Source organism: Acanthochromis polyacanthus, chromosome 21 (assembly GCF_021347895.1).
Source record: "Acanthochromis polyacanthus isolate Apoly-LR-REF ecotype Palm Island chromosome 21, KAUST_Apoly_ChrSc, whole genome shotgun sequence".
Taxonomy (NCBI): Eukaryota; Metazoa; Chordata; class Actinopteri; family Pomacentridae; genus Acanthochromis; species Acanthochromis polyacanthus.
Genome location: NC_067133.1, coordinates 23,846,953 through 23,871,142, shown reverse-complemented (window position 1 = coordinate 23,871,142; position 24,190 = coordinate 23,846,953). Strand labels below are relative to the sequence as shown.

Genomic DNA, 24,190 nt, shown 5'->3' with positions numbered 1-24,190 from the left:
GGAATTCCTCATTCATGTATTATATTTTGAAAGCAACTCAAACGTTTCACGTATTTAAACGTAATGACGTCATTCTGAACGTGTAGAAGACCCCAGTTGCCTGTGTGCTGTCAGAGCTCCGTAGCTTTAGTGAGCTAACAGTTAGGGAAAAACAAGCTACTTTGCTGATTTTAAGTATGGATAAAAATGCGACGCGATATAATATACAGCTTTACATTTACGACCTGTCGAGGGGGATGGCTCGGAGCCTCAGCCCCATCATGCTAGGTAAGTATACCGCCGGTAAAATCCGAGATACTGCCCGGCCTTGTAGACGAATAAGTGTTGATAATAAACACCGGCTGGAGACGCCTTCACTGGTGCTTATTATTACCAGATTAATGATTTTTGGTTTAGTTATGAAATTCAAGTTCTTTTTACTCATTTGTTCTGCTAATAAATGCAAAAAATACGTGATTTATGTTCAAGAACCGGTTAATGTGGGTCGCTGTTGTACGTCAAACTGCCTCTTTTGTTTATAACAGCTGCTTCCAGAGGTGCTTAATCTGCTTCCTCCTTTTCTTACTGTGTTTTCTCTTTTTGTTGCAGGGAAGCAACTGGATGGTATATGGTGAGTCTGAGCTTCTGAGTCATAAAAATATCTTTTGTCATGTAACATGGGGATTCATCAGATGTAATCTAGTGACTCATTTCTGTTCAAAAGCATTAAAGCACAGGGGACCGTTAAAACAGCTCCTGTTGCTGTGTCTGGTGCTGTCCTTATTGTTGTTTTTGTGGTCGTTTCTTTGATTTTATTGAAGTATGTGAAATCAGGAAGTTAAATATAATTACAGAGAGATAGTAAGGAGGCCACAATATATTTGCAACACTTAAAACACCTTATGTTACTTTTCATATTAATCAAACATTTAATATGTAGTCAAGTGATGCCCAAATGTTGCCAAAATGCATCAATCTGTATTAATTAAGCTATTTGATGTAATTAAATGCTTTGTTATTTGGTATAAACAAGTTGCTCCAAGTTGTAATTTTTACATAATGCTGTTCACACTGAGTTGTTCCTACATAGATTTATCCTGCAACATTTTTGTGTTTTTTGTTTATTTCCCAGGCACACGGCTATAGTGGCATATGGTGATGAGTTCTTCTTTGGAGGGGAGGGGATCTCCAGCTGTTCACCGGTAAGAATCTAGTTAGAGGGACTAAAAAGTATCATCAAAACAAGCTCACAATGGAAAATGTAGATTGTCTACCTCAAACCGCTGCACACATAAAACCTTTAGACTAGTGAAACAGCCTGCAAACCATAAAGTAAGAGTGATGAATGCCCTAAAACCACTTGGTTTTATTTCTGTCACAGTGTAGAATTCTGTTAAAATGAAAATCCTAATTTTTAGTCTGACTATCAATGCTTTCTGGCCCAATCTGTTGGTTAATAGTCTTTAAATAAGTGTAATTCGGAATCCTACTGTTTTTTATAATGGCTACGTAATTTGATAAAACAGCTTTCTCTCAACAATCCAGACAAAAATAATCAATGCGTTTGTGGAAACTAATTCCAGTTGTAGATTAATGCCATTTTGGTGCTTTACTGAGTGTTTACAGTGCTCCATCTCCCTGGTAATGAAAAACACGTCACCTCCCTGGCAATTAATGATGCGTTTATGGTTTATTGTTTTGATTATTTCAGTCCACCCATTTTTGAATTCTGGGCAAGTAACGAAACTAAGACACTGTTTCAGACCAATGAGACCATTTTCTGTAGGTTTGATGTAATGTTTCTGGTTTGTGAGACGTTCTTTGTGTGTTTGTCAGGGTGGGACTATGCTGGGGCCTCCAGACACAGTGTGGAGCTGGGTGAGACTGAAGTGTCGGAGGAGATCTTCATGGATTACCTCTCTTCTCTGGGAGAAAGCACATACAGGTGACTAGATCCTTGCTTGTGTTGTATCTGAGATGTATGTCGCTTGGATAAAAACTGCTAAATGTAATTGTACAATTGTCGGTCTTTTTTACACCACTTTCCTCTCTCACTCATGCAGAATTTTTTATGTACTAATGTCTCATGTCCAAAGCAAAACACATGTTAACATGACATGTTGTAGAACCTTAAAAGGAGGGAATCCTGACACTTTGCCTGTTTTTCTTTTGGTTCAGAGGTGACAGGTATCGTCTGTTGAGCACAACTGCAACACTTTCACCAACGAGGTAGCTCAGTTCCTGACAGGCAGGCCCATCCCTCATACATCACCGACCTTCCAGCTGAAGTCCTCTCCACGTGAGTAATGAAACTCGGTCTGTCGGCCAACCACGAGTTCAGTCAAGTCATTGGTATTAATATGTCCCTGCTCACCACTATGCACCACAACCAGGCCTGTGTCCTTTTAAAATCTAGACACTTTCTCAGCAGCAAGTCCTTTGAAAGTTGAACTTGAAAAGCTAAATTTGTCATTGCACCTGTCTACCCTCAAGTAAGATCAATTGCATAGCAGTAGTTATATTTACATATAGCTCATAAGGTGTCCATAGGGTTCATTATAATATAGTCATGTGTCTTGCTCAATCCTATCATACAGTCTTCAGTAAGGACGCACAAGTTGCAAACTTGGAGCTTAAAATAGTGCACGTGATATAACCCTCAGAAGAGTTTTGTTTTACTGTGCACTAGACCCATTATTGAAGACTCATTTTGTCCCCTTTTTAACCTTCACATGGCCAGTCATAGCAGAGGCACAAGTTTAACCACAATCTCACTGTTGACTTAGAGAGGACAGGCAACTGTCTGCTGCTACAACAGTGATCAGGCTTAGAGTTTACATTGTAGCTGATAGGCACTGATCATATTTCAAAAACCTTCAGAAATTTTCTACACAGGTAGTTATTTTCTATGAATGTGGCCCAAGTGCATGGAAGCAGGTTCAGAGTATGGTAAATGTTACTTAAATGTGGTGGTTTTCTTGGTGTGCTTTTCAGGAGGTCATGCAAATATATCTGTTAAATATAAAGACTTTTAATCAAAGCACTTTAACTGTGTTCGAAACAAAAGGCCTGTCAATATGTAGTAACAAACAAATAGATTAAACTATGATAAGCCTAAAAGTGATCGTTGTAGTATGATTTGGATCAGAATTGGGTCGACTGTCATGTTTATTTTTACTGTTACCGATTATTATTAGTTATTAGTTATCAAGGATACTGATAACCGATTTTGGAAATATGATTACAAGGAAATTTATTGACATGCCTTTATTTCTGATTAATTGAAAAGAACTTTCATCATTTCTGCTTTAGTGTTGATAGGCTGTTGAGAGAGAAGCAACTGTGTCAGAGCCAAAGTAGTGCATTATTAAATAAATTTGTTGTACTGGGATTCTGTTCCAGAAATTAACAATACCGGATAAATCATACAGCCAGATAATGTAAGATTCTCTTCTCTCCATCTCTAGGCCAATTCGGCCAGATACTGCGACCCATTCTGGACTCTATTCACATTGCCCCTCCGGGAGGTAACGTCATCAACGGTGGTAGAACATCTAATCTGAGAGCAGCAGAGTGTTCTCAAGGTCACTTCCATTGTAGTCAGTCGGTGACAAATCTCAAACTTATTTTCTTTTTATCTTTCTGTATATTAAACACTTACTAGAAATGAATGGCTTATGACTTGTGGCAGGAAATCACTGCCCAACTCAAATTAGTCACTTGACATCAATTAAAGACGAGGTTATTTAACTTTTATGAAAGTAACATGCATTTAATCAGGTATTATGCAAGAAGAGATTTGAAAAACCTGCACATTATTTAAAGTTACTTACATTCTAAACAACCTGATAGTATAAAATACAGCATATCTGACAGCTGTAATAAAGCCAACCTACAACGTTAAATACCTCTTACACATTAGTGCATCAAGCTAACTGAGTATTTCTGTACTAGAGTACAACATACTTCTCTGTTTTTAAGTTGAAAATTATTTTTTCCGCATTTTGCTCTTTAGTAATTAAATTAGTCTACTTTCACACTCACTTGTATGCATATCTGTAAATTCATCATATTTGGCTGTCTGTTTTCTGAGAATCATCTGCTGCTGACTACAGTGGATTTAATTGAGTGTACACGTTGACATGTTAGTATTGGATTCAGATTGAAGATAAACCAGAAGAGCCTGGCTGATTCATGGAGGGTCTTTTAATGTCATTAATTTTTTCCATTTTGCACCTTTTATATATTTTTTGTTATTTTGTAGCTTTTAGTTCATTTTCCACCAACATTTTCTGCACCTATAATCTTTGTCTCTACTGTTTGTGTTAAACTCATTTCTATTTATGATCGCCTACTTCTATTGTAATTCCATTTGTCACAGAGTGCATGATGCGATATATATGCAGGTGATTGATGCCTAACTGGCACAGAGGCTTTTAAGATTGGATGCGAAACAGAACTTGTTCTAATGTGTGTACTCTATAGCAGGACTGTGATCAGTTCACTGTAAATTCTCTGTATATGCAAGCAAACTTAGGCTGTCATTCGTTAATAAATGATGACAAATCAAGCAGGGCAGAATCAAACATAGGACACACAGTTATCACCACATAACCTCCTACACAATTTTATGAAACAACAAGAACACTGGCATTTTTTATTTCTGATGAGGCTGTTTAACAGATTGTGCTTCTGGTTTAAATCTACTCTTTTATAAATTTTTTTTTGGCCTTTTGGCTTTATTAGATAGGTAGAGGTGGCAGAAAAGTAGGAGAAGAGTGGAGGTAAGACATGCAGTAATGGGCCATGAGCAGAAATCAAACCCAGGCCCCTGTTCATGGTCGCCTGCTCAACCAAGTGAGCTATCTGGGTGCCCCTTTAAACTTACTCTACTTTAATTGACAAGTGAACTACACCACAGTCCTTGTGTATATGAAGAAGATTGCCCACAGGTGCCTCATTTCACCATGTTTACCAGGCTCCCAAGAGGGAGATACGCTGATCATATGAAACATTTTATATATTAGATATATTTTTAAGACTGCATGATAGTTCCAGATCCCATAGTGAATAATCTAACTAATACCACACCACAGATTTACTTTAAGATAAAGGTGACCATATGTGGGGCCACATCCTGTACTTTTAACCCAATAACAACAAGGCTTTGAGTCCTTTAAGAGCTACCAGAGTGTGTTTGAAATACAATACCCCTCTGTGCCTTCATTTCCCTCTGCTAAGCTACAGTCACACTGGTGGGATTTGGCATGGTTATCATATAGCACATATGGTAACTTCCCATGCAGCCTGCACTAAGAATCTGACACCTTTATTTGTAAACCTCTAATACACAAACTAGGGGAAAGGAGTATGATGGAGCTTTCTACAGTATTCATACAAAATGTGACGTACACCATGTATAAAATGTAAAATATTGCAGATTTAACAACTGCTGGATCCAGCAAGAAACACGGCTTATAATCTCGGTGCATTATACACTGCACTCTGTCATCAGTAAGAACTCATAGCTGTCTAATATTATTATAATACTGTAGATAATATGTTTTAGGATTTATTTGATGAAGACATACTCACAAACCACAGTGAACCTCACAAGCCTTTCCCTGCTTAAACACTGCAACTGACGATAGAAGCACAGAAAAACTCATCTAAACAATGTGACTGAACCAGCATTAACTTTCATGGTTTTCTCCTGCTTTTAATCAAACCCTAAACAAACTCGGATCTGCAAGCTTTTCAAATCTTTGTTTTCAAGGTTAACCTGAACTTTGGAAGTATTTGGCTACTTTTAGAGGAGAACAAATTGAGACCAATCCCCTTCAAGAGGCTTCAAAGCCTCTTGAAGCAATCTTGGATTCAGTAATTTTACCTTTTGCTAACCAACTAACTGACATGCTTACCTGACCGCTGAAATGTATTACTGCACAAGTCACCCTTTGTTGCTCAAATGTATGTTTTTGCTGACTGCTACTTGTAATGTGAAAATTGCAACAGATATTTATGGATATTTTTTCCCAATTTAAGAAATGTAACCGTGGTAGATGCATTTATGTGTATTATTTGTGCAATCATTTCTTGTAATTCTACTGATACATAAAGCCATTGACTGCAAATTTGGGTGTCTATGGCCTGGTTTTTGAAGGGTTCGGGTTCGCATTAGACTTTTTTTTTAAACTTTGTTTTTTTATTATTTTTCATGACAAACAAACAAACAGAACAACATATAGAACAAAATATTAGCCTTCACAGTGTTATACCATAAAAGCCAAGCCAAGGATCCAAGTGTCCATGATATGTCAGTGCAAAACATTGATCCTCCAGGTCTTTCTTTTAAGTCTATCCATCTATTTATAAGTTAAAGTTCATTTGGTGTTGGCTCATTCCAAACATATAGCCATGTATTCTCATGCAGTTCAAAATTGTCAATGACAATAACAACTGTGATAACGTGATATTCAGATAAGATTTTCATTTTTCCCAATACCTTTCACCTTTTTGAGTTGCATGTCTCAGAGCAAAAGTCAGTTGTTCCATAATGTATGTATTCAGAATTATTTCTATCCATTCTGTTACTTTTGGGATATCTTTACTCAACCATTTTTTGTTAATGCTTTTTTGCCCCCACCTAGTAGTATTTGCAGTAAATATCTATCACGCTTTTTCAGTGAAGAAGGCAAATTTCCAAGGTAAATTACATCAAAGTTAAAATCTAGTGTAGGTGCATTATTGATCTAATCTCTGTGATTACATCTGTCCAGTACTTTGAAATGCTCGGGCATTCCCAAAATATGTGAAAGTGGCCGGCAGTTGTGTTTCCACAAAACCTCTAACATTGACCATGTTCAGGCTTGTCACTTTGGGATTGTTTGATTGTGGGTTATAAAAATTACATTGTTCTTCCATGTGAATTCTCTCCATAACCCTGAGCTGGAAGTGGTGCATTGTGTCTTACAGACGTTTAACCAGGCATCCTCAGTTAATTCTATATTGGCTTCTTTTTACACCTTGACTTTACGTACATGGTGGAAAGACCCTTTTCCTGTTGTAAGGCTGTGTAAATCTGTGAGATTAGTTTCCTCTTAGCAGTACATTTATATGCATCTATGAATATATTAATAAGATGACGTGTACTGGCTTTTGTTGCATTACCAGCAGAGGGCAATGCTGTGCATGAAATGCTACAGCATTAAACTGTTAGACATACTGAACAAAGGTCAGAACAGTGAGCCTCCCCAGAAACAGTCAACAATCCAAAACTTCTCAAACAAGCACAGTGAAAATTAAAGATTTAAAGAAACATCTAAAGAATTGCAGGCATTTGCCATCTCACTCTAGGTGTTCATTAGCCTAGCCGCGCTAGACAACCCACGGGCAACGAATTTAATTCTCTGCCAAGGGTAGGTCTAGTTACCCTCCATAAGGCTCGAGGCTGGATTCTCCTAAAAACTGGCCGGACGAATCACCATGAAGTGTAGAGTCAGAAGCGGGCGTAACGAAGTGACGACAGAGGCGTGACGATTCTGACAGAAACAACCAGCGCACAATAAAACAGTTATCTTTGGACTCGGCTTTGGCCACAGCCCTTAAAGATTGAAGCTAAAATTCAACCTGAAAGATAAACAAAGGACGCACTGAAGTGTTTCATTGAGAAGAAAGACGTATTTGGACTTAGTTGGCTCCGCGGCTCCGCTGGTTGGGAAGCTAATGGGACTTAGCCACAATCCGCCGGTGCTCTCGGAGCTACATCAGCCTATTCGTTGCGTTGATTGGTTGTATATCTCCCCAATTGCTGCAGAGGGATTTGATAGACAACCTTTTAGCCCGTCTCCCTCCCTGTCGAGCTTCCTAGACCCTTGTGCCTCAGAAACATGGGTCTAGCGTGGCTAGGCTAGGTGTCATGTCTCCAATGGCCAAAGACACTAGAAAAAACTGGCATCCATGGGACTTCCATGAAGTAAAAACATTTCTAACCCAGAAGATAGTTGTGGCTTGCCGTGACTTTTAAACCTTTAGGGAAAATGTTCTATGGACTGATGGGCTAAAGGTTGAACTGTGTGAAAGATGGATTCAGTTACATGTGGTGAAAACCAAAAACAGAATTCCACAAAAATGGAGGTGGCAGTGTAGTGTTGTGTGGATGGTTTGTTTCTTCAAGGCCAGAGAAACTTACCATAATTTAGGAAATATAAATTCTGTTCCCCTTTAGAAATTGGGAGAATTTGGGAAATCACTGAATAGGTTACAGCTTAGGCACAACTGGTGTTATGCAAGCAAGGTAATGATCCCAAGCTAAGTCCACCTCTGAATGGCTCAAAAGGTAGAAAGTGAAAGTTTTGAGGACCCTGGTTAAGGAGCTGAATCAATGGCAGCACCTGAAAAGAGCAGTTCATTTGCAAAACCTTCCAGTGGGGGTCAAAGAAGAGTGGGAGAAAATTACACTTCAGACAGTTACTGGAAGTGTTTGGTTTCAGTTGTCTAAAAATGACATAACTGTTATTAAATTGAGGGTGCAATTACTTTACTTTGCTGTTTTTAGGTTTATGAGATTACTTTGTTCTTATGTTAAATTTTGTTTTAAGTTTAATATGTGATACACACAAAAAACAGAATGCATGTTTCAAGATATTCAGTCAGGATTTAGAGTAGGCTACATCACAGCATAGAAATAGTGACATGATCTGCAAGCTTCAGACACAATACAACAACTATAACAATACACAAAAAATTTATCAGAAGAGGAACATACTGAGTAAAGTCATTTGTAATTATATACATATATATCATGGTAGAGACTGCGATTTGGTAGAATTGGAGTTTCTACCAGTAGAGACTGGCGACTGGAGTCTCTACCAGTAGAAACCTCAATCCTACCAGTAGAGATTTGTCAGGGCTAAGGTTAGACTTTTAAGATTAGGGTCAGGGTCAGGGCAGGGGTTAGATTAAAAGGTCAGGGTCAGTTAAGGTTAGGGTCAGGGGTCAGGGCAGGGGTCAGATTTAAAGTTCCATCTCTACTGGTAGAGATTACAATCGCAATCTCTACCGGTAGAGACTCCATCGCAATCTCTACCGGTAGAGATTCCAATCGCAATCTCTACTGGTAGAAACTCCAATTCTAACAAAACCGCAGTCTCTACCCTGACATATATATATATATATATATATATATATATATATATATATATATATACATACATACAGTGCCTTGTGAAAGTATTCGGCCCCTTGAACTTTTCAACCTTTTGCCACATTTCAGGCTTCAAACATAAAGATATAAAATTTTAAATTTTTGTCAAGAATCAACAACAATTGGGACACAATCATGAAGTGGAATGAAATTTATTGGATATTTTATACTTTTTTAACAAATAAAAAACTGAAAAGTGGGGTGTGCAATATTATTCGGCCCCTTACTTTCAGTGCAGCAAACTCACTCCAGAAGTTCAGTAAGGATCTCTGAATGATCCAATGTTGTCTTAAATAACTGATGATGATAAATAGAATCCACCTGTGTGTAATCAAGTCTCCGTATAAATGCACCTGCCTCTGTGATAGTCTCAGGGTTCTGTTTAAAGTGCAGAGAGCATCATGAAGACCAAGGAACACACCAGGCAGGTTCGAGATACTGTTGTGGAGAAGTTTAAAACCGGATTTGGATACAAAAGATTTCCCAAGCTTTAAACATCTCAAGGAGCACTGTGCAAGCAATCATATTGAAATGGAAGGAGTATCAGACCACTGCAAATCTACCAAGACCCGGCATCCCTCTAAACCTTCACCTCGAACAAGGAGAAGACTGATCAGAGATGCAGCCAAGAGGCCCATGATCACTCTGGATGAACTGCAGAGATCTACAGCTGAGGTGGGAGAGTCTGTCCATAGGACAACAATTAGTCGTACACTGCACAAATCTGGCCTTTATGGAAGAGTGGCAAGAAGAAAGCCATTTCTCAAAGATATCCATAAAAAGTCTCGTTTGACGTTTGCCACAAGCCACCTGGGAGACACACCAAACATGTGAAAGAAGGTGCTCTGGTCAGATGAAACCAAAATCGAACTTTTTGGCCACAATGCAAAACGATATGTTTGGCATAAAAGCAACACAGCTCATCACCCTCATGGTTTGGGCCTGCTTTTCTTCAGCAGGGACAGGGAAGATGGTTAAAATTGATGGGAAGATGAATGGAGCCAAATATAGGACCATTCTGGAAGAAAACCTGTTGGAGTCTGCAAAAGACCTGAGACTGGGATGGAGATTTATCTTCCAACAGGACAATGATCCAAACATAAAGCCAAATCTACAATAGAATGGTTCACAAATAAACGTATCCAGGTGTTAGAATGGCCAAGTCAAAGTCCAGACCTGAATCCAATCGAGAATCTGTGGGCAGAGCTGAAGACTGCTGTTCACAAACGCTCTCCATCCAACCTCACTGAGCTCCAGCTGTTTTGCAAGGAAGAATGGGCAAGAATTTCAGTCTCTCAATGTGCAAAACTGATAGAGACATACCCCAAGCGACTTGCAGCTGTAATTGCAGCAAAGGTGGTGCTACAAAGTATTAATGCAAGGGGGCCGAATAATATTGCACACCCCACTTTTCAGGTTTTTATTTGTTAAAAAAGTTTAAAATATCCAATAAATTTCGTTCCACTTCACGATTGTGTCCCACTTGTTGTTGATTCTTGACAAAAATTAAAATTTTATATCTTTATGTTTGAAGCCTGAAATGTGGCGAAAGGTTGAAAAGTTCAAGGGGGCCGAATACTTTCACAAGGCACTGTATGTTGTTGTTGTTCGTCCTTCACAGGCGAAGACGACCACAACTTCTTGAGTCACAGGGTCTTGTGGGTGCGAAGATGGCTGATCAGCCCAATCCTCGCTCGAAAAAGTCTCGCACAGTGTGGACAGGCAAATGCCGGGGGCGAGCCGGACCGAGCGGTGGTAGTCACTCTGTTTTTGCGACGCTGGCGTTTCTGCTCTTGCTCCTCCACACGCCTCATTTCATATCCTGACACACCAGAGCTGACCACTGCACGCCATTCATAACGGTCTTGTGCCGTTGCTTCCCAGGTGTCAGGGTTAATGCCGCAGAACTTCAGGGATGCTTTCAGTGTGTCCTTATATCGCTTCCTCTGCCCTCCTTGGGAGCGCTTGCCTTCCTTCAATTCACCATAGAGCAGTCTCTTTGGCAGTCGTTCGTCAGGCATGCAATACACATGTCCTGCCCATCTGAGTTGGGAGCGCTCGAGCATCGCCTGGACGCTCTCCATCTGGGCTCGCTGGAGCACTTCTGTGTCTGGCACTTTGTTTTGCCATTTGATGTGCAGCAGGTTTCTGAGACACCTTATATGGAAGGAGTTCAGCTGTTTGGCATGCCGGCTGTACACCGTCCAAGTTTTGCAGGCGTATAATAGTGAGGGCAAGACGATTGCGCGGTACACCTTAAGCTTGGTCTGAATACTTTCACAAGGCACTGTATATATAATTACAGGCACCCCATCTGAGCGGATTCTTCCTCTTTGGGTCTCGGTGTGTTCACACCGAGACCCAAAGAGGAAGAATCCGCTCAGATGGGGTGCCTGAAGTTCTGGCCGGCAAAACGGGCCTTGGCGCCCGAGCTCCTCCTCAATCCTGAGAAGCTGGTTGTACTTGGCCAGATGCTCAGATCGGCAAGGTGCACCTGTCTTGATCTGTCCAGTGCAGAGGCCGACTACAAGGTCAGTGATGAAGGTGTCCTCAGTCTCTCCAAAGCGATGGCTGACCATCACACCCCTGCCGTTGCACTGAGCCATCTTGCAGGCCTGCAGGGACTCTGTGACCGAGCCGATTTGGTTGACTTTGAGCAGCAGGCAGTTGCAGGACTTCTCGGCCACATCCTTGGCAATGCGTTTGGGCACTCCTGGGACGCACTTTGGTTTGGCAGGAGCTACTGGTGAATCGGTAGGAGGGATTTCAGGGGAAACAGAGTATCTTCTGTCTCTGGGAATAAAAATTAGACATTTCTTCTTTGAAGCTGAAGATACACACGTGGACAAAATTGTTGGTACCCCTCAGTTAAAGAAGGAAAAACCCACAATTCTCACTGAAATCACTTGAAACTCACAAAAGCAACAATAAATAAAAATTTATTGAAAATTAAATAATCAAAATCAGCCATCACTTTTGAATTGTTGATTAACATAATTATTTAAAAAAACAAACTAATGAAATAGGGCTGGACAAAAATGATGGTACCCATAACTTAATATTTTGTTGCACAACCTTTTGAGGCAATCACTGCAATTAAACGATTTCTGTATTTGTCAATGAGCGTTCTGCAGCTGTCAACAGGTATTTGGCCCACTCCTCATGAGCAAACAGCTCCAGTTGTCTCAGGTTTGATGGGTGTCTTCTCCAAATGGCATGTTTCAGCTCCTTCCACATATGTTCAATGGGATTCAGATCTGGGCTCATAGAAGGCCACTTTAGAATAGTCCAACGCTTTTCTCTCAGCCATTCTTGGGTGTTTTTGGCTGTGTGTTTTGGATGGTTGTCCTGTTGGAAGACCCATGACCTGCGACTGAGACCAAGCTTTCTGACACTAGGCAGCACATTTCTCTCCAGAATGCCTTGATAGTCTTCAGATTTCATCGTACCTTGCACACTTTCAAGACACCCTGTGCCAGATGCAGCAAAGCAGCCCCAAAACATTACTGAGCCTCCTCCATGTTTCACCGTAGGGACAGTGTTCTTTTCTTCGTATGCTTGGTTTTTGAGTCTATGAACATAGAGTTGATGTGCCTTACCAAAAAGCTCCAGTTTGGTCTCATCTGTCCAAAGGACATTCTCCCAGAAGCTTTGTGGCTTGTCAACATGCATTTTTGCAAATTCCAGTCTCGCTTTTTTATGAGTTTTTTTCAGCAGTGGTGTCCTCCTTGGTCGTCTCCCATGAAGTCCACTTTGGCTCAAACAACGACGAATGGTGCGATCTGACACTGATGTACCTTGGCCTTGGAGTTCACCTTTAATTTCTTTGGAGGTTGCTCTGGGCTCTTTGGATACAATTCAAACGATCCGTCTCTTCAATTTGTCATCAATTTTCCTCTTGCGGCCACGTCCAGGGAGGTTGGCTACTGTCCCGTGGGTCTTGAACTTCTGAATAATATGAGCCACTGTTGTCACAGGAACTTCAAGCTGTTTAGAGATGGTCTTATAGCCTTTACCTTTAAGATGTTTGTCTATAATTTTTTTTCGGATGTCCTGGGACAATTCTCTCCTTCGCTTTCTGTTGTCCATGTTCAGTGTGGTACACACCTTTTCACCAAACAGCAGGGTGACTACTTGTCTCCCTTTAAATAGGCAGACTGACTGATTATGAGTTTGGAAACACCTGTGATGTCAATTAAATGACACACCTGAGTTAATCATGTCACTCTGGTCAAATAGTTTCAATCTTTTATAGAGGTACCATCATTTTTGTCCAGGCCTGTTTCATTAGTTTGTTTTTTTAAATAATTATGTTAATCAACAATTCAAAAGCAATGGCTGTTTTTGATTATTTAATTTTCAATAAATTTTTATTTATTGTTACTTTTGTGAGTTTCAAGTGATTTCAGTGAGAAATGTGGGTTTTTCCTTCTTTAACTGAGGGGTACCAACAATTTTGTCCACGTGTGTAACTTGAAACTAGCCCAAAATGTCCAGAAACTTGCCCTCGAACTTGCCTCGACTGAATGAAACCTGTCCGATACTTTAGAGTCTTTAGAAACACCTTCAGAACAGCTAAACGCTAACAGAGAAGAGGCTCAGCTCCAGGATTAGAAAATATAAACGGACATCTATCCCTTATGGAATTAGTACAATGCCCAAAGTCAGAGTGTAGTCAGTTCCTTCATTTTGATGCAGGAAGTGGTATCATAAACAGTTTTTTTCATCAAATATCCTTTTATTTTTGCTCAATGAAGTTGTCACTAGGTCGCAGTGTCATGTCTTTCGCGTTTCGTGTCATGTCTTTTGCGTTAAGCATTTGATTTGAATTCCCCAAAACACCTAACTACTCCTTTAAATGCAGTGAATAATGTTCTCTAACAGAGCTGAAGAACATCTTCAGGCTTCAATTCCAGATCTTCAGAAAACTGTCCCAGGATCCTGTTGCAACTGCCATGCCATCATCAGTAACGCCTAGGCAGCTAACACGGTTGTCATGTCCAGCCAATACACCAGCACGATCAGCTTTTAGTGTGTCCCACACGTTACAGTTGAAGTCGTCATATCCTGCCAGGAGAAGGCGGCCACTCTTTGAGAATGCAACAGAAGTGATGCCACATATGATATTGTCATGAGAGTAGATCATTAATTCCTGATCAGCACGCCACTGTATATATATGTATATATATATATGTATATATATATATATATATATATATATATATATATATATATATAGGCCCTCTTGTGGTGAAATCCTGAAAACCACCACACTGCCGAGGATTTTTGTTTGTTTGTTTAAATCCGAGGCAGAATGAGCGCAGCAGCTGCCTTCTCTCCAGCAGCAGGTTGCCGCAGAGTGTAACGTGACGTCAGACTGGGTCACTGTATTATGTTGCATATTAAGGGGGGGGGATGCCCCTGCCAATTTGAGCTGATCCATTGGCCCATTGAAACGTGATTGGCTCAGACGTAAACTAACCTTGACGTCATCTGTTGGTTTCAACGCCGAGAAAATGAAGCCCAGATTTTACTACTTCCTGGTCGCCATTTTGGATTTTTTGGAGCCAGTGACATAAAAAGCGTCATCAAACAGGCTGGACCGGAGAGCAACTCGGGGCAGGACCAGTCAATGGGACTGTCAATCAAGTATAGCCATGCCCCCTGGCTCCGCCAACTTTAACGATTTATTTAAAATTCAGTATTGATTTATTTTAAGATCGGCCACCTGATCTCTCATTTTGACCATGAAAACTAACGGGAAAAAAATCCTGAGCTGTAGAAAATCAGTCTTTCAAATTTCATTTTTTCCAAAAATGAATTGGGGTCTATAGAGCAAAAGCTTTTTGGAGCCAACCCTAGCGGACGGCGTGATATTGCAAGTTTTTGACACTTCCGGGTGGGCTTCAATTTTGGAGCCAGATGCTACGTACATCTTTATATACAGTCTATGGATTGGCTCAGCCGTGTAGTGAGCCAGACCGAAGATGAGAGATCAGTGGCGTAGTTGGGATGTATTCCACACGGGTTTTCACATGTGTCGAAGGGGCCCGCATGTTTAGCATGCTGCATTGCACACAAGAATAGAGGACAGAAAAAAAGCCAAAGAAGTGCATCACCATGACCATGACAGAATTGTAATAACCACCTTGTTTTATTGCCAACAACAAAATAAAGATAAAGAATAAGAAAATAAAATTACAATAAAATAACTTAAGGTGCAAAATAAAAAAATGTAAAATACTGAATACAACCTCTCATTACAGCCACTATTTGAGAGGTGTTTTTCTTTTTTCATTCTTGCAAATGAATCAATAACCTTGTCAAAGGTAGTCTTCTCAGACGTCTCTCTCTCAATAAAAAGTAAAGCAAGGCTTGAGAGGGGAGACTCGCTCATTTTTGAGGGCAGATAGGTTTTGATCAGTTTAAGGCGACTGAAAGTGCGCTCTGCCTGTGCACTGCTTATTGGAACAGTAAGATATATCCTATATAAGGTTTCCATGTTAGGATAAGCTCTGTGCAAGTCATTTGCAATCATAAAGGGCAGAATCTCGGCAGTAAAAAGCCCTGCTCCATCAGGGAACATACCCTTGAAAACATCTCTAAAAGCAGAATATTCATGAGCAAGACTTTCTGCATCCTCCAGATCTTCTGAATAAAACTGTGCAAGTTCATTTATCCTCTCAATCGACTTGGGGTCAAAAAAGTGCTTTTCATTAAAGCTCGTGTCCGGAGTTTGAATCGCAGCATCTCCCAAAACACTGTTGGTCCCATCCTCCCTCTGATTTCGCCCCTTTATTTGTGCACGCGCGCAGTACCTGACAGGAGTGCCCGGAGTGCTGCAGCATCTTGCCTGTTTTGCTGTTTTCCACTCCTCTACATTTAGTACATTTAATAAATAATAAAGGAATTACGTTAGAATGCTGTATTGAGTCTAACTTGTCCTAATACCAAAATAACATGAATCTGCTAGGACGAACTAGTAAAGTTTCAATATATGATTACACTCGTGTATCCCTCTCGATGACGTTGTTTATCAAACTTAGTGCATTTACGCGTGTATATGTGTTACATTGTTTATTTATTTCTATCTAGAGTTCAGAATTGCATGACTCCTCTGACAAAGAGTATGTCCCAGACGCCCCAACATCTTCCTCCAGAGGTCGGGCATCTAAACGAAGCCGTCAGGCGGGCTATGGAGGCCGTGGTTGGGGAGCGACGCGTGCACCCCGAGCCAAAAAACGTCCTGCAGTCTCTTGGCCTGAAAAGCCGTGTCACTGGTAACTTTTCTGGAAGTTGCTGATCCCTGATGCTCTCTCAGCTCCTCCACAAGCAAAACAAATGTGCTCGCGGTTGCGTAGTGCGTAGCTCGCCCACCTCTGCATGGGCTTGCTTGCTGTGCGCGTAACCGTTGATTGACAGCATGACAAAGCTGAAGCTCGAACTTGATTGGTCGGCAGTGACCGGCGCTTTTTGGAATAACATGGGGGTCTATGAGAGGAAGGCGGAGCTCATGAATAAATTTTCATATCGCGTCATACTAACATTATATTATAGCATCGAACTAGACTAACACATTTAAGCTTTGTTAAACAATGATACATAAATTGAAAACAAACGGAAACTCCGGACACGAGCTTTAAGGACTTGAAATTTAGCAGCTGTGTTGCGAAGGTCTGCAAAACATGTCACAAATTGTTGGTCAAACACATCTAAAATGTAATAAAATGTCTCCACTTTAAAACGTGTCCTCCTGTCAGATATAGGCTCATCTGTGGTGAGTTCGTCTGCAAAACATTTTCTTGTTCGAACTCTAACTTCCTGGAACTCAGTGGATGTGTCACATTCTTTTGCTTGTTCCTTTGCAAATGCCTCAATATTATTAAAGCCCTCTTCAGATCTTAAACCTCTCAAAGCATTGGCACAGCTGTCAATTTGCTCAGTTGCAGCATTTAAATCAATCGATTCTTTCTGAAGGTAGTTTGACAGAGAATATGTTTTTCCTAACACAGTGTTCCAGAAATTGAACATGAACATGAACTCAAATGTGTTAAGTGGGGCTAGCAGTTCTTTTGCATCTGCGACAGCTCTTGGCTCTGAGCGTGCATCATCAATAATTATTTCAAGTGCAGCTATGATTGCCGGCATATTCTGCATCACGGCATCAGTGGCGCACTTTCGCGCTGCCCACCTTGTATCACTGAGATGTTTCAATGTTAGAGCTGTATCCTGAATCATTTTGTCCAGTTGTTTTGTCAGTATTCTGTAACGAGGTAAATTCGATGTTAAAAAGCAATACCACTGTTCAAGGGTACCAAAGAACAGTTTTCCAGCAGTGCATGATGTTGCAGAATCAAGCAGAATGAGGTTTAGATTATGGGTACAACAGTGTACATACAGAGCCTGAGAGCTACATGAGTCTTTCACTCTCTTTTGAAGGCCTGATATGTGACCAGACATAGTTTTGGCACCATCATAAGCTTGTCCTCGCATATTGGAAACGTTAAGTCCGAGTTCTTAGAGCGCTTTAATCAGTGAATCATGAAATGATTTGGCACTTCCACTGGACAGCTCATCAAACTTAATGAACCTCTCAACACTTTTACCACTCTCATTCACATAGCGTATGGACAATGAAAGCTGATCCACTCTAGAAATATCAATTGTTGAATCAACAATGACAGAGTAGAAAACAGCATCCTTAATTTCTTTTACAATCATTTGCAGTGTTTCATTGCCAAGGCATGTGATAATCTCATTTTGAGATTCTGGACTTATGTATTTATAGCCCTTGTTGAGTTCACTGATGTGGTTATCGATAATAGTGTTATATTTTGCCAATAGTTTTAACAGTTCCAGAAAGTTTCCCTCGTTAACAGTTGGAGCTCCTAGGCCAGCATATTCTTTATGTCCCCTAAAGGGAAGGCCTTGATTAGCTAAAAACAGAGTAACGTCCACTGGCCTTTTTAGTACTCTCCTGTTTTTCTCAATGGCCAGTCGTTCTGCCTGCACAAGTCCTGCAATGACAGTTTTATCCTGAGTAATGCAATATTTAGTAATGAATAAGGTCTTCTCTGCCTTGCGGTGCCCTGCTAACTCTTCATGGTGCTTTATCCTATCCATTCCTTTGTGGTACGCATCAAAGCCCTTGTTGGGGTCAGACCAAATGGTTTGGTCACCCTTCTCTGCAAAAAGCCAACAACAAAAACAAAACATCTTGCCTGAAAGAGGAGAATACACCAGCCAGTGTCTATCTGTACTGACCTTGCCACTTGTGTTTTTGTACCAGCGTATTTTGAACTTTTCGTTACGTGAATTTGTCACAAAATCTGAAAAGTTATCTTTAAACCCAGGTTGGCATGGACCATGTTGAACAAGGGCTCTGACTTTTGCTGTGCTCAGACTCTCATCTTTAAAAAGAAATGGATCTGAGGGATATTCTTGGCTGTAGTCCAATTTTGGCTTGTCTGTGGCTGCCTCATCCTCAGTTGCCATATCCTGCACAAAAATATGCGGAGATATATTATTTAATTGTTTGCTTTCTTTTTTGCAGGTACTGCTTCAACATGTTTTTGACCCAGCGACAAAGTTTAAAAAAAAATAAATAAATTACCTCTTCCTTGTGCTTGTGTTGGGCATCATCCTCATCATCAAAGTCATCCGAATGAAATCCCTCTTCATCCTTGCTGCCTCACTTTCATGCTCTTCCTCAATATTTCCTTAATAATAAATGTAATAATAAAGCCTATGGATTTTATTTTTATTGACAAAGAAAATTAATGATTTATAATGTATGGCTTTTCTGTCTGTACCCTGAACAATTATCTGGACTACACATATATGGATTATTTTATGGATATATTTTTTAGTGGATATTTTCGTCAGAGACAATTCTGTCCACACCACAGAATTATCTCTGTTCATACAGAATGGCAAAGCTGTAAATGATCACCTCTGAGGCCTGAAATGTCATGCCCAGCTGGTGGTGGAGTTCAGAAAAATGTAAAATAGCACAGAAGAACATTATAAGCAAGCACCGTCAATGGCCCATAAGAAGCAAATGCAGATTCGAAACTAAATAAACTAATCACGAGTTAACAAATGTATGGGTAACACTCTTAAGTGCAAACATATAGCCCGTTACATGTGGACCATTATTGTTTACAACTACTTTTTATCGGTTTAAAAATAGCCGTTAATCTCTATTTATATGGGTGAAATCGCTGCGTTTGTGTGGTTCAGTTGGACAGAAAATGTGCATTTTGGAATATGTCGTATTTGTGTAGTCCAGACTGAGATGATGTAGCACCATGTCGCTGCAGTAGACAGTGCATGTTTATCTGCATGTCTACCTGCTGTAGCCGTGGTCGCCATGCTCAGACCCGCACCGTCACTGTCCTGGCCTGTTTCCGCCCCAGAAAAGATCCGGAAGTTTGGCGCATCTGACTGCATCTTCTCCTAATATTTTTTTCTTTTTAGCCATGCGTTTTTCTGCTCCACTAGTGGCTTTTTCTGGCGCTATATATACATATATAGACAAAATACTGACTAATGAACACATATTTCTATATAAAACAATAGATAGAAGTTATATATCAGAGAAAATGAATATATATAAATCATAGATGGAGTATCAACATCATTCACATATATATATATATAATAGATAAAAGTTATATATCAAAGAAAATCATACTACATATATAAATCATGTATGGAGTATCAATATAATCAATATATCAGAAAACATACTATATATAAATCATATGTGGAGTATTAATATAATCAGTATATCTGAGAAAATTATTATATAAATCATATATAGATTATCAATATAATTCATACATATATATTTAAAAGATATATCAGAAAATGATTATATATATATATATATATATATATATATATATATATATATATATATATATAGTTTTCATATATTGTCTCTTTAAATTATTAAAATAATTGACTTTACTGCCATTATCTGCTTCTCTAACATATATTAGTGTGTGTGTTTACAGTGTTTGCAAAATACCTGTCTACAGTCGAGCTTCATATCAGAATATTCTATTACTGTTAATCCCACTATGAATATTAAAATACGCCGAACCATTTGTCCTGTACCATAGCTACATGTATGACGTTTGCAGCAAAAAAATAAAAATAAAAAACGCGTGAAAATCAGTTTAATATTCAGAGTTAAGATGGCTTAAATGCGCTGTCAAACAGCGCTGAGTGGAGCGGGTGACCGGACCAAGATGGCGGCCGTATTTCTCGCTGCGCAGCACCCTGAGCGCGATATTTTTTTCATTGGATAGATCCAGGACCTAAACTACTTTCTGATGAGGTTCTCAGATTTTACAAGGAACTTTATTCACCTTCGAATACTGAGGGAAACTCTTCCCTCTTGGACAGCATAAAACACAACATTCCAGCCATCAACTCGGACTTTAAGGACATATGTTACTCTGACATTGAATTATCTGAGCTGGAAGAGGCAGTTAAACAACTCTCTCTGAGGAAATCTCCTGGCCAGGATGGTCTCTCATCTGACTTCTATAAACACTTTTGGGAAGACATCAAAGTCCTCCTTTTCTTCGCCATACAGGAGTGTATCAAAAACAAATCTTTGATGACCACTATGAAACAAGGACTCATCACACTGATACCCAAAAGTGGCAAGGACATAAAGTACTTGAACAATTTACGACCAATAACTTTACTGAATGTAGACTATAAACTGCTTGCACATGTCATTGCTAACAGGCTCAAAGAGGGTATTTCGCAAATTATCAGTGAATCTCAGTCTGGTTTTCTTAACCCCTTAAAGCTGCTGTCCGGAGTTTGAATCGCAGCGTCTCCCAAAACACTGTTGGTCCCATCCTCCCTCCCTCTGATTTCGCCCCTTTATTTGTGCACGCGCGCAGTACATGAGAGAAGTGCCCGGAGTGCTGCAGCATCTCGCCTGTTTTGCTGTTTTCCCCTCTTCTACATTTAGTACATTTAGTAAATAATAAAGGAATTACGTTAGAATGCTGTATTGAGTCTAACTTGTCCTAATACCAAAATAACATGAATCTGCTAGGACGAACTAGTAAAGTTTCAATATATGATTACACTCGTGTATCCCTCTCAATGACGTTGTTTATCAAACTTAATGCATTTACGCGTGTATATGTGTTACATTGTTTATTTATTTCTATCTAGAGTTCAGAATTGCATGACTCCTCTGACGAAGAGTATGTCCCAGACGCCCCAACATCTTCCTCCAGAGGTCGGGCATCTAAACGAAGCCGTCAGGCGGGCTATGGAGGGCCGTGGTCGGGGAGCGAGGCGAGCACCCCGACCACGGCATCTAAACGAAGCCGTCAGCCGGGCTATGGAGGGCCGTGGTCGGGGAGCGACGCGAGCACCCCGAGCCAAAAAACGTCCTGCAGTCTGTTGGCCTGACAAGCCGGGGGATTGGTAACTTTTCTGGAAGTTGCTGAGCCCTGATGCTCTCTCCTCCACAAGCAAAACAAATGTGCGCGCGGTTGCGTAGTGCATAGCTCGCCCACCTCTGCATGGGCTTGCTTGCTGTGCGCGTAACCGTTGATTGACAGCATGACAAAGCTGAAGCTCGAACTTGATTGGTCGGCAGCAACCGGCGCTTTTTGGAATAACATGGGGGTCTATGAGAGGAAGGTGGAGCTCAGGAATAAATTTTCATATCGCGTTATACTAACTTTATATTATAGTATCGAACTAGACTAACACATTTAAGCTTTGTTAAAAAATGATACATAAATTGAAAACAAACGGAAACTCCGGACAGCAGCTTTAAGCTTCAGTGTACCGCCGGCGGTACACCTACTAATTTGCATAGGAATTTCAAGAATGTCCGACGGCTGCAAACACGATTATACAAACACTATACGCCGATGGAAAGCTTAGATTCTCATGAATCCGCCGGTATAAACCACTTTCAGATGCGATTACCACAGCGGGTGAGAAAAACACATTTGTCCGACAAAAACGAATATTCATCCATCCCTTCTCTATACACGGCTTCAACGCACACAGCGCGACTCACATTTCCGGGTTTATTATTACACACAAAAAAAAAGATTCCACAAAAAACGGCCATAATCCAACCTTTTACATCCAGATGACACAAGCCAGTAAACTATTTTATCCAAAACATGTCCTGAAGTCGGTATAAAATCCCCGAATCGGTCATTTTCAAGGAAATGCACCTCGCGATGCCCGTCCAATATTCCCTGTATTTTTCGTATTTTTTTTAATTTAAAAATAGAATATTAGCGATTTTTTGTACTGAAAACAGCTGGAATTGACTGAAGCTTAAAGGGTTAAAGGTCGCTCCATCCATAATAATATTAGACTAATACTAGATTTATTAGATTATCGTGACAAAATTGATGACGATGGTTACATCCTATTCTTGGACTTTTGTAAGGCGTTCGACCGGGTGGAACATTCCTTTATGTTTGATACGTTACAGTACTTTGGCTTTGGAAATGCTTTCTGTGAAATTATCCAGATGCTGTACAAAGACAGTTCCGTTCTGCTTCCTTTTGGAACCTGTGGGCGTTTTGATGTGAAACGAGGTATTCGGCAGGGGTGTCCAGCATCGCCTTTATTATTCATTATGGTTGCTGAAATTCTGAGCATTATGGTCAAAAATTGTGAAGAAATTAAGAAACTGGATGTTCTAGGCAACCAGTTGGTAATAAGTCAGCTTGCGGATGATACAACCCTCTTTCTTAAAAATAAAGCACAAATACCTATAGCTTTACAAATTGTCAACCAATTCTCAAAAGCCTCTGGCCTTTACTTAATTATTGACAAATGTGAATTAATGGCCATTCATGACCAACCCGAGACAACACTGTATGGCATACCTGTAAAAGGCCAAGTAAAATATTTAGGAATTAATATATTCAAAAACTCAGAGGAACAAGTAAAAACCAATTTTGACAATACTATTAAAAAGAGCCAAAGCATTTTGAACACATGGTTGCAGAGAGATCTCTCCATCTTTGGCAGATTATTGCTCTCGAAAATGGAAGGCCTCTCAAGGATTATCTATCCAGCTTATTCTCTTGATGTACCTCAAAATGTGATCAGACAAATTAATCAAAACAACTACAATTTCATATGGAAAAACAAACATCACTATATAAGGAAAAATGACATTGTTAAATCTTTGGAGGAAGGTGGCCTTAATGCTATTGATTTTGATCCAATGAATGGGGTTTTAAAACTAAGGTGGTTACAACATTTTTAGTTCAGGCAGATACTTTATGGTTCAATCTCCCTTCTAAAATATTTTCTCGTGTAGGTGGCATCCAATTTCTTTTAAAATGTGATTTTGAATTATCTAAACTTCCCATAAAACTATCCAAATTTCACGAACAAGTCCTACAGTACTGGAAATTAATATATAAACACAACTTCACGCCCCATGACGCACCAATATGGAATAATAGATACATCCTTATTAGAAAAAAATCATTTTATTTTAAAGACTGGAATGAACAAGGAATATGGTCGGTATTGCACTTAATGGATGAGAGGGGAAACCTTCTTAACTTCGCTGATTTCAGCCGCAAATTTAATATTGCCTGTTCAGAGCAACATTTCTCCGATGTTATTAATGCAATCCCAAAAGCCCTTGTTTGCACCCTAAAAGGATCGCTTTTATACACACAGATTACCCCCTACATTGCATTCTCTAACGGTCCAGGGCTGCCCCTTGTGGACAAAAAGTGTAACAACAAATTTCTCAGGGCTACACTGACTCAGGAATGTTTTCCCTTACCTCTCAGAAGACGGAATTTAATGGAAGGTTTCAACAGTCAAAACATTAAAAACATTACATGCAATTATATTAAATTTACATTTACGAAGAAACGTCCCCCTCCAGAAACTTGCGTAGCACTCGTGAAGTTGTCTTTTACGGCTGGGTCCCCCTGGACCTTTATCTGCCATTATGTAAAAAAAGAT

The 24,190-nt window shown here is 39.9% G+C and overlaps 1 protein-coding gene across 1 annotated transcript; it reads left to right on the top strand.

Annotated features, from left to right (window-relative positions):
• The first annotated feature begins 59 nt into the window (after positions 1-59).
• desi1a (desumoylating isopeptidase 1a) lies at positions 60-4,615 on the top strand. Its single transcript, XM_051941327.1, is given in 9 exon segments — positions 60-267; positions 589-610; positions 1,112-1,181; positions 1,816-1,843; positions 1,846-1,924; positions 2,158-2,174; positions 2,177-2,233; positions 2,236-2,295; positions 3,447-4,615. Coding segments are annotated over 9 exon segments (621 nt in total). The 5' UTR covers positions 60-176; the 3' UTR covers positions 3,644-4,615.
• The last annotated feature ends 19,575 nt before the right edge of the window (positions 4,616-24,190 follow it).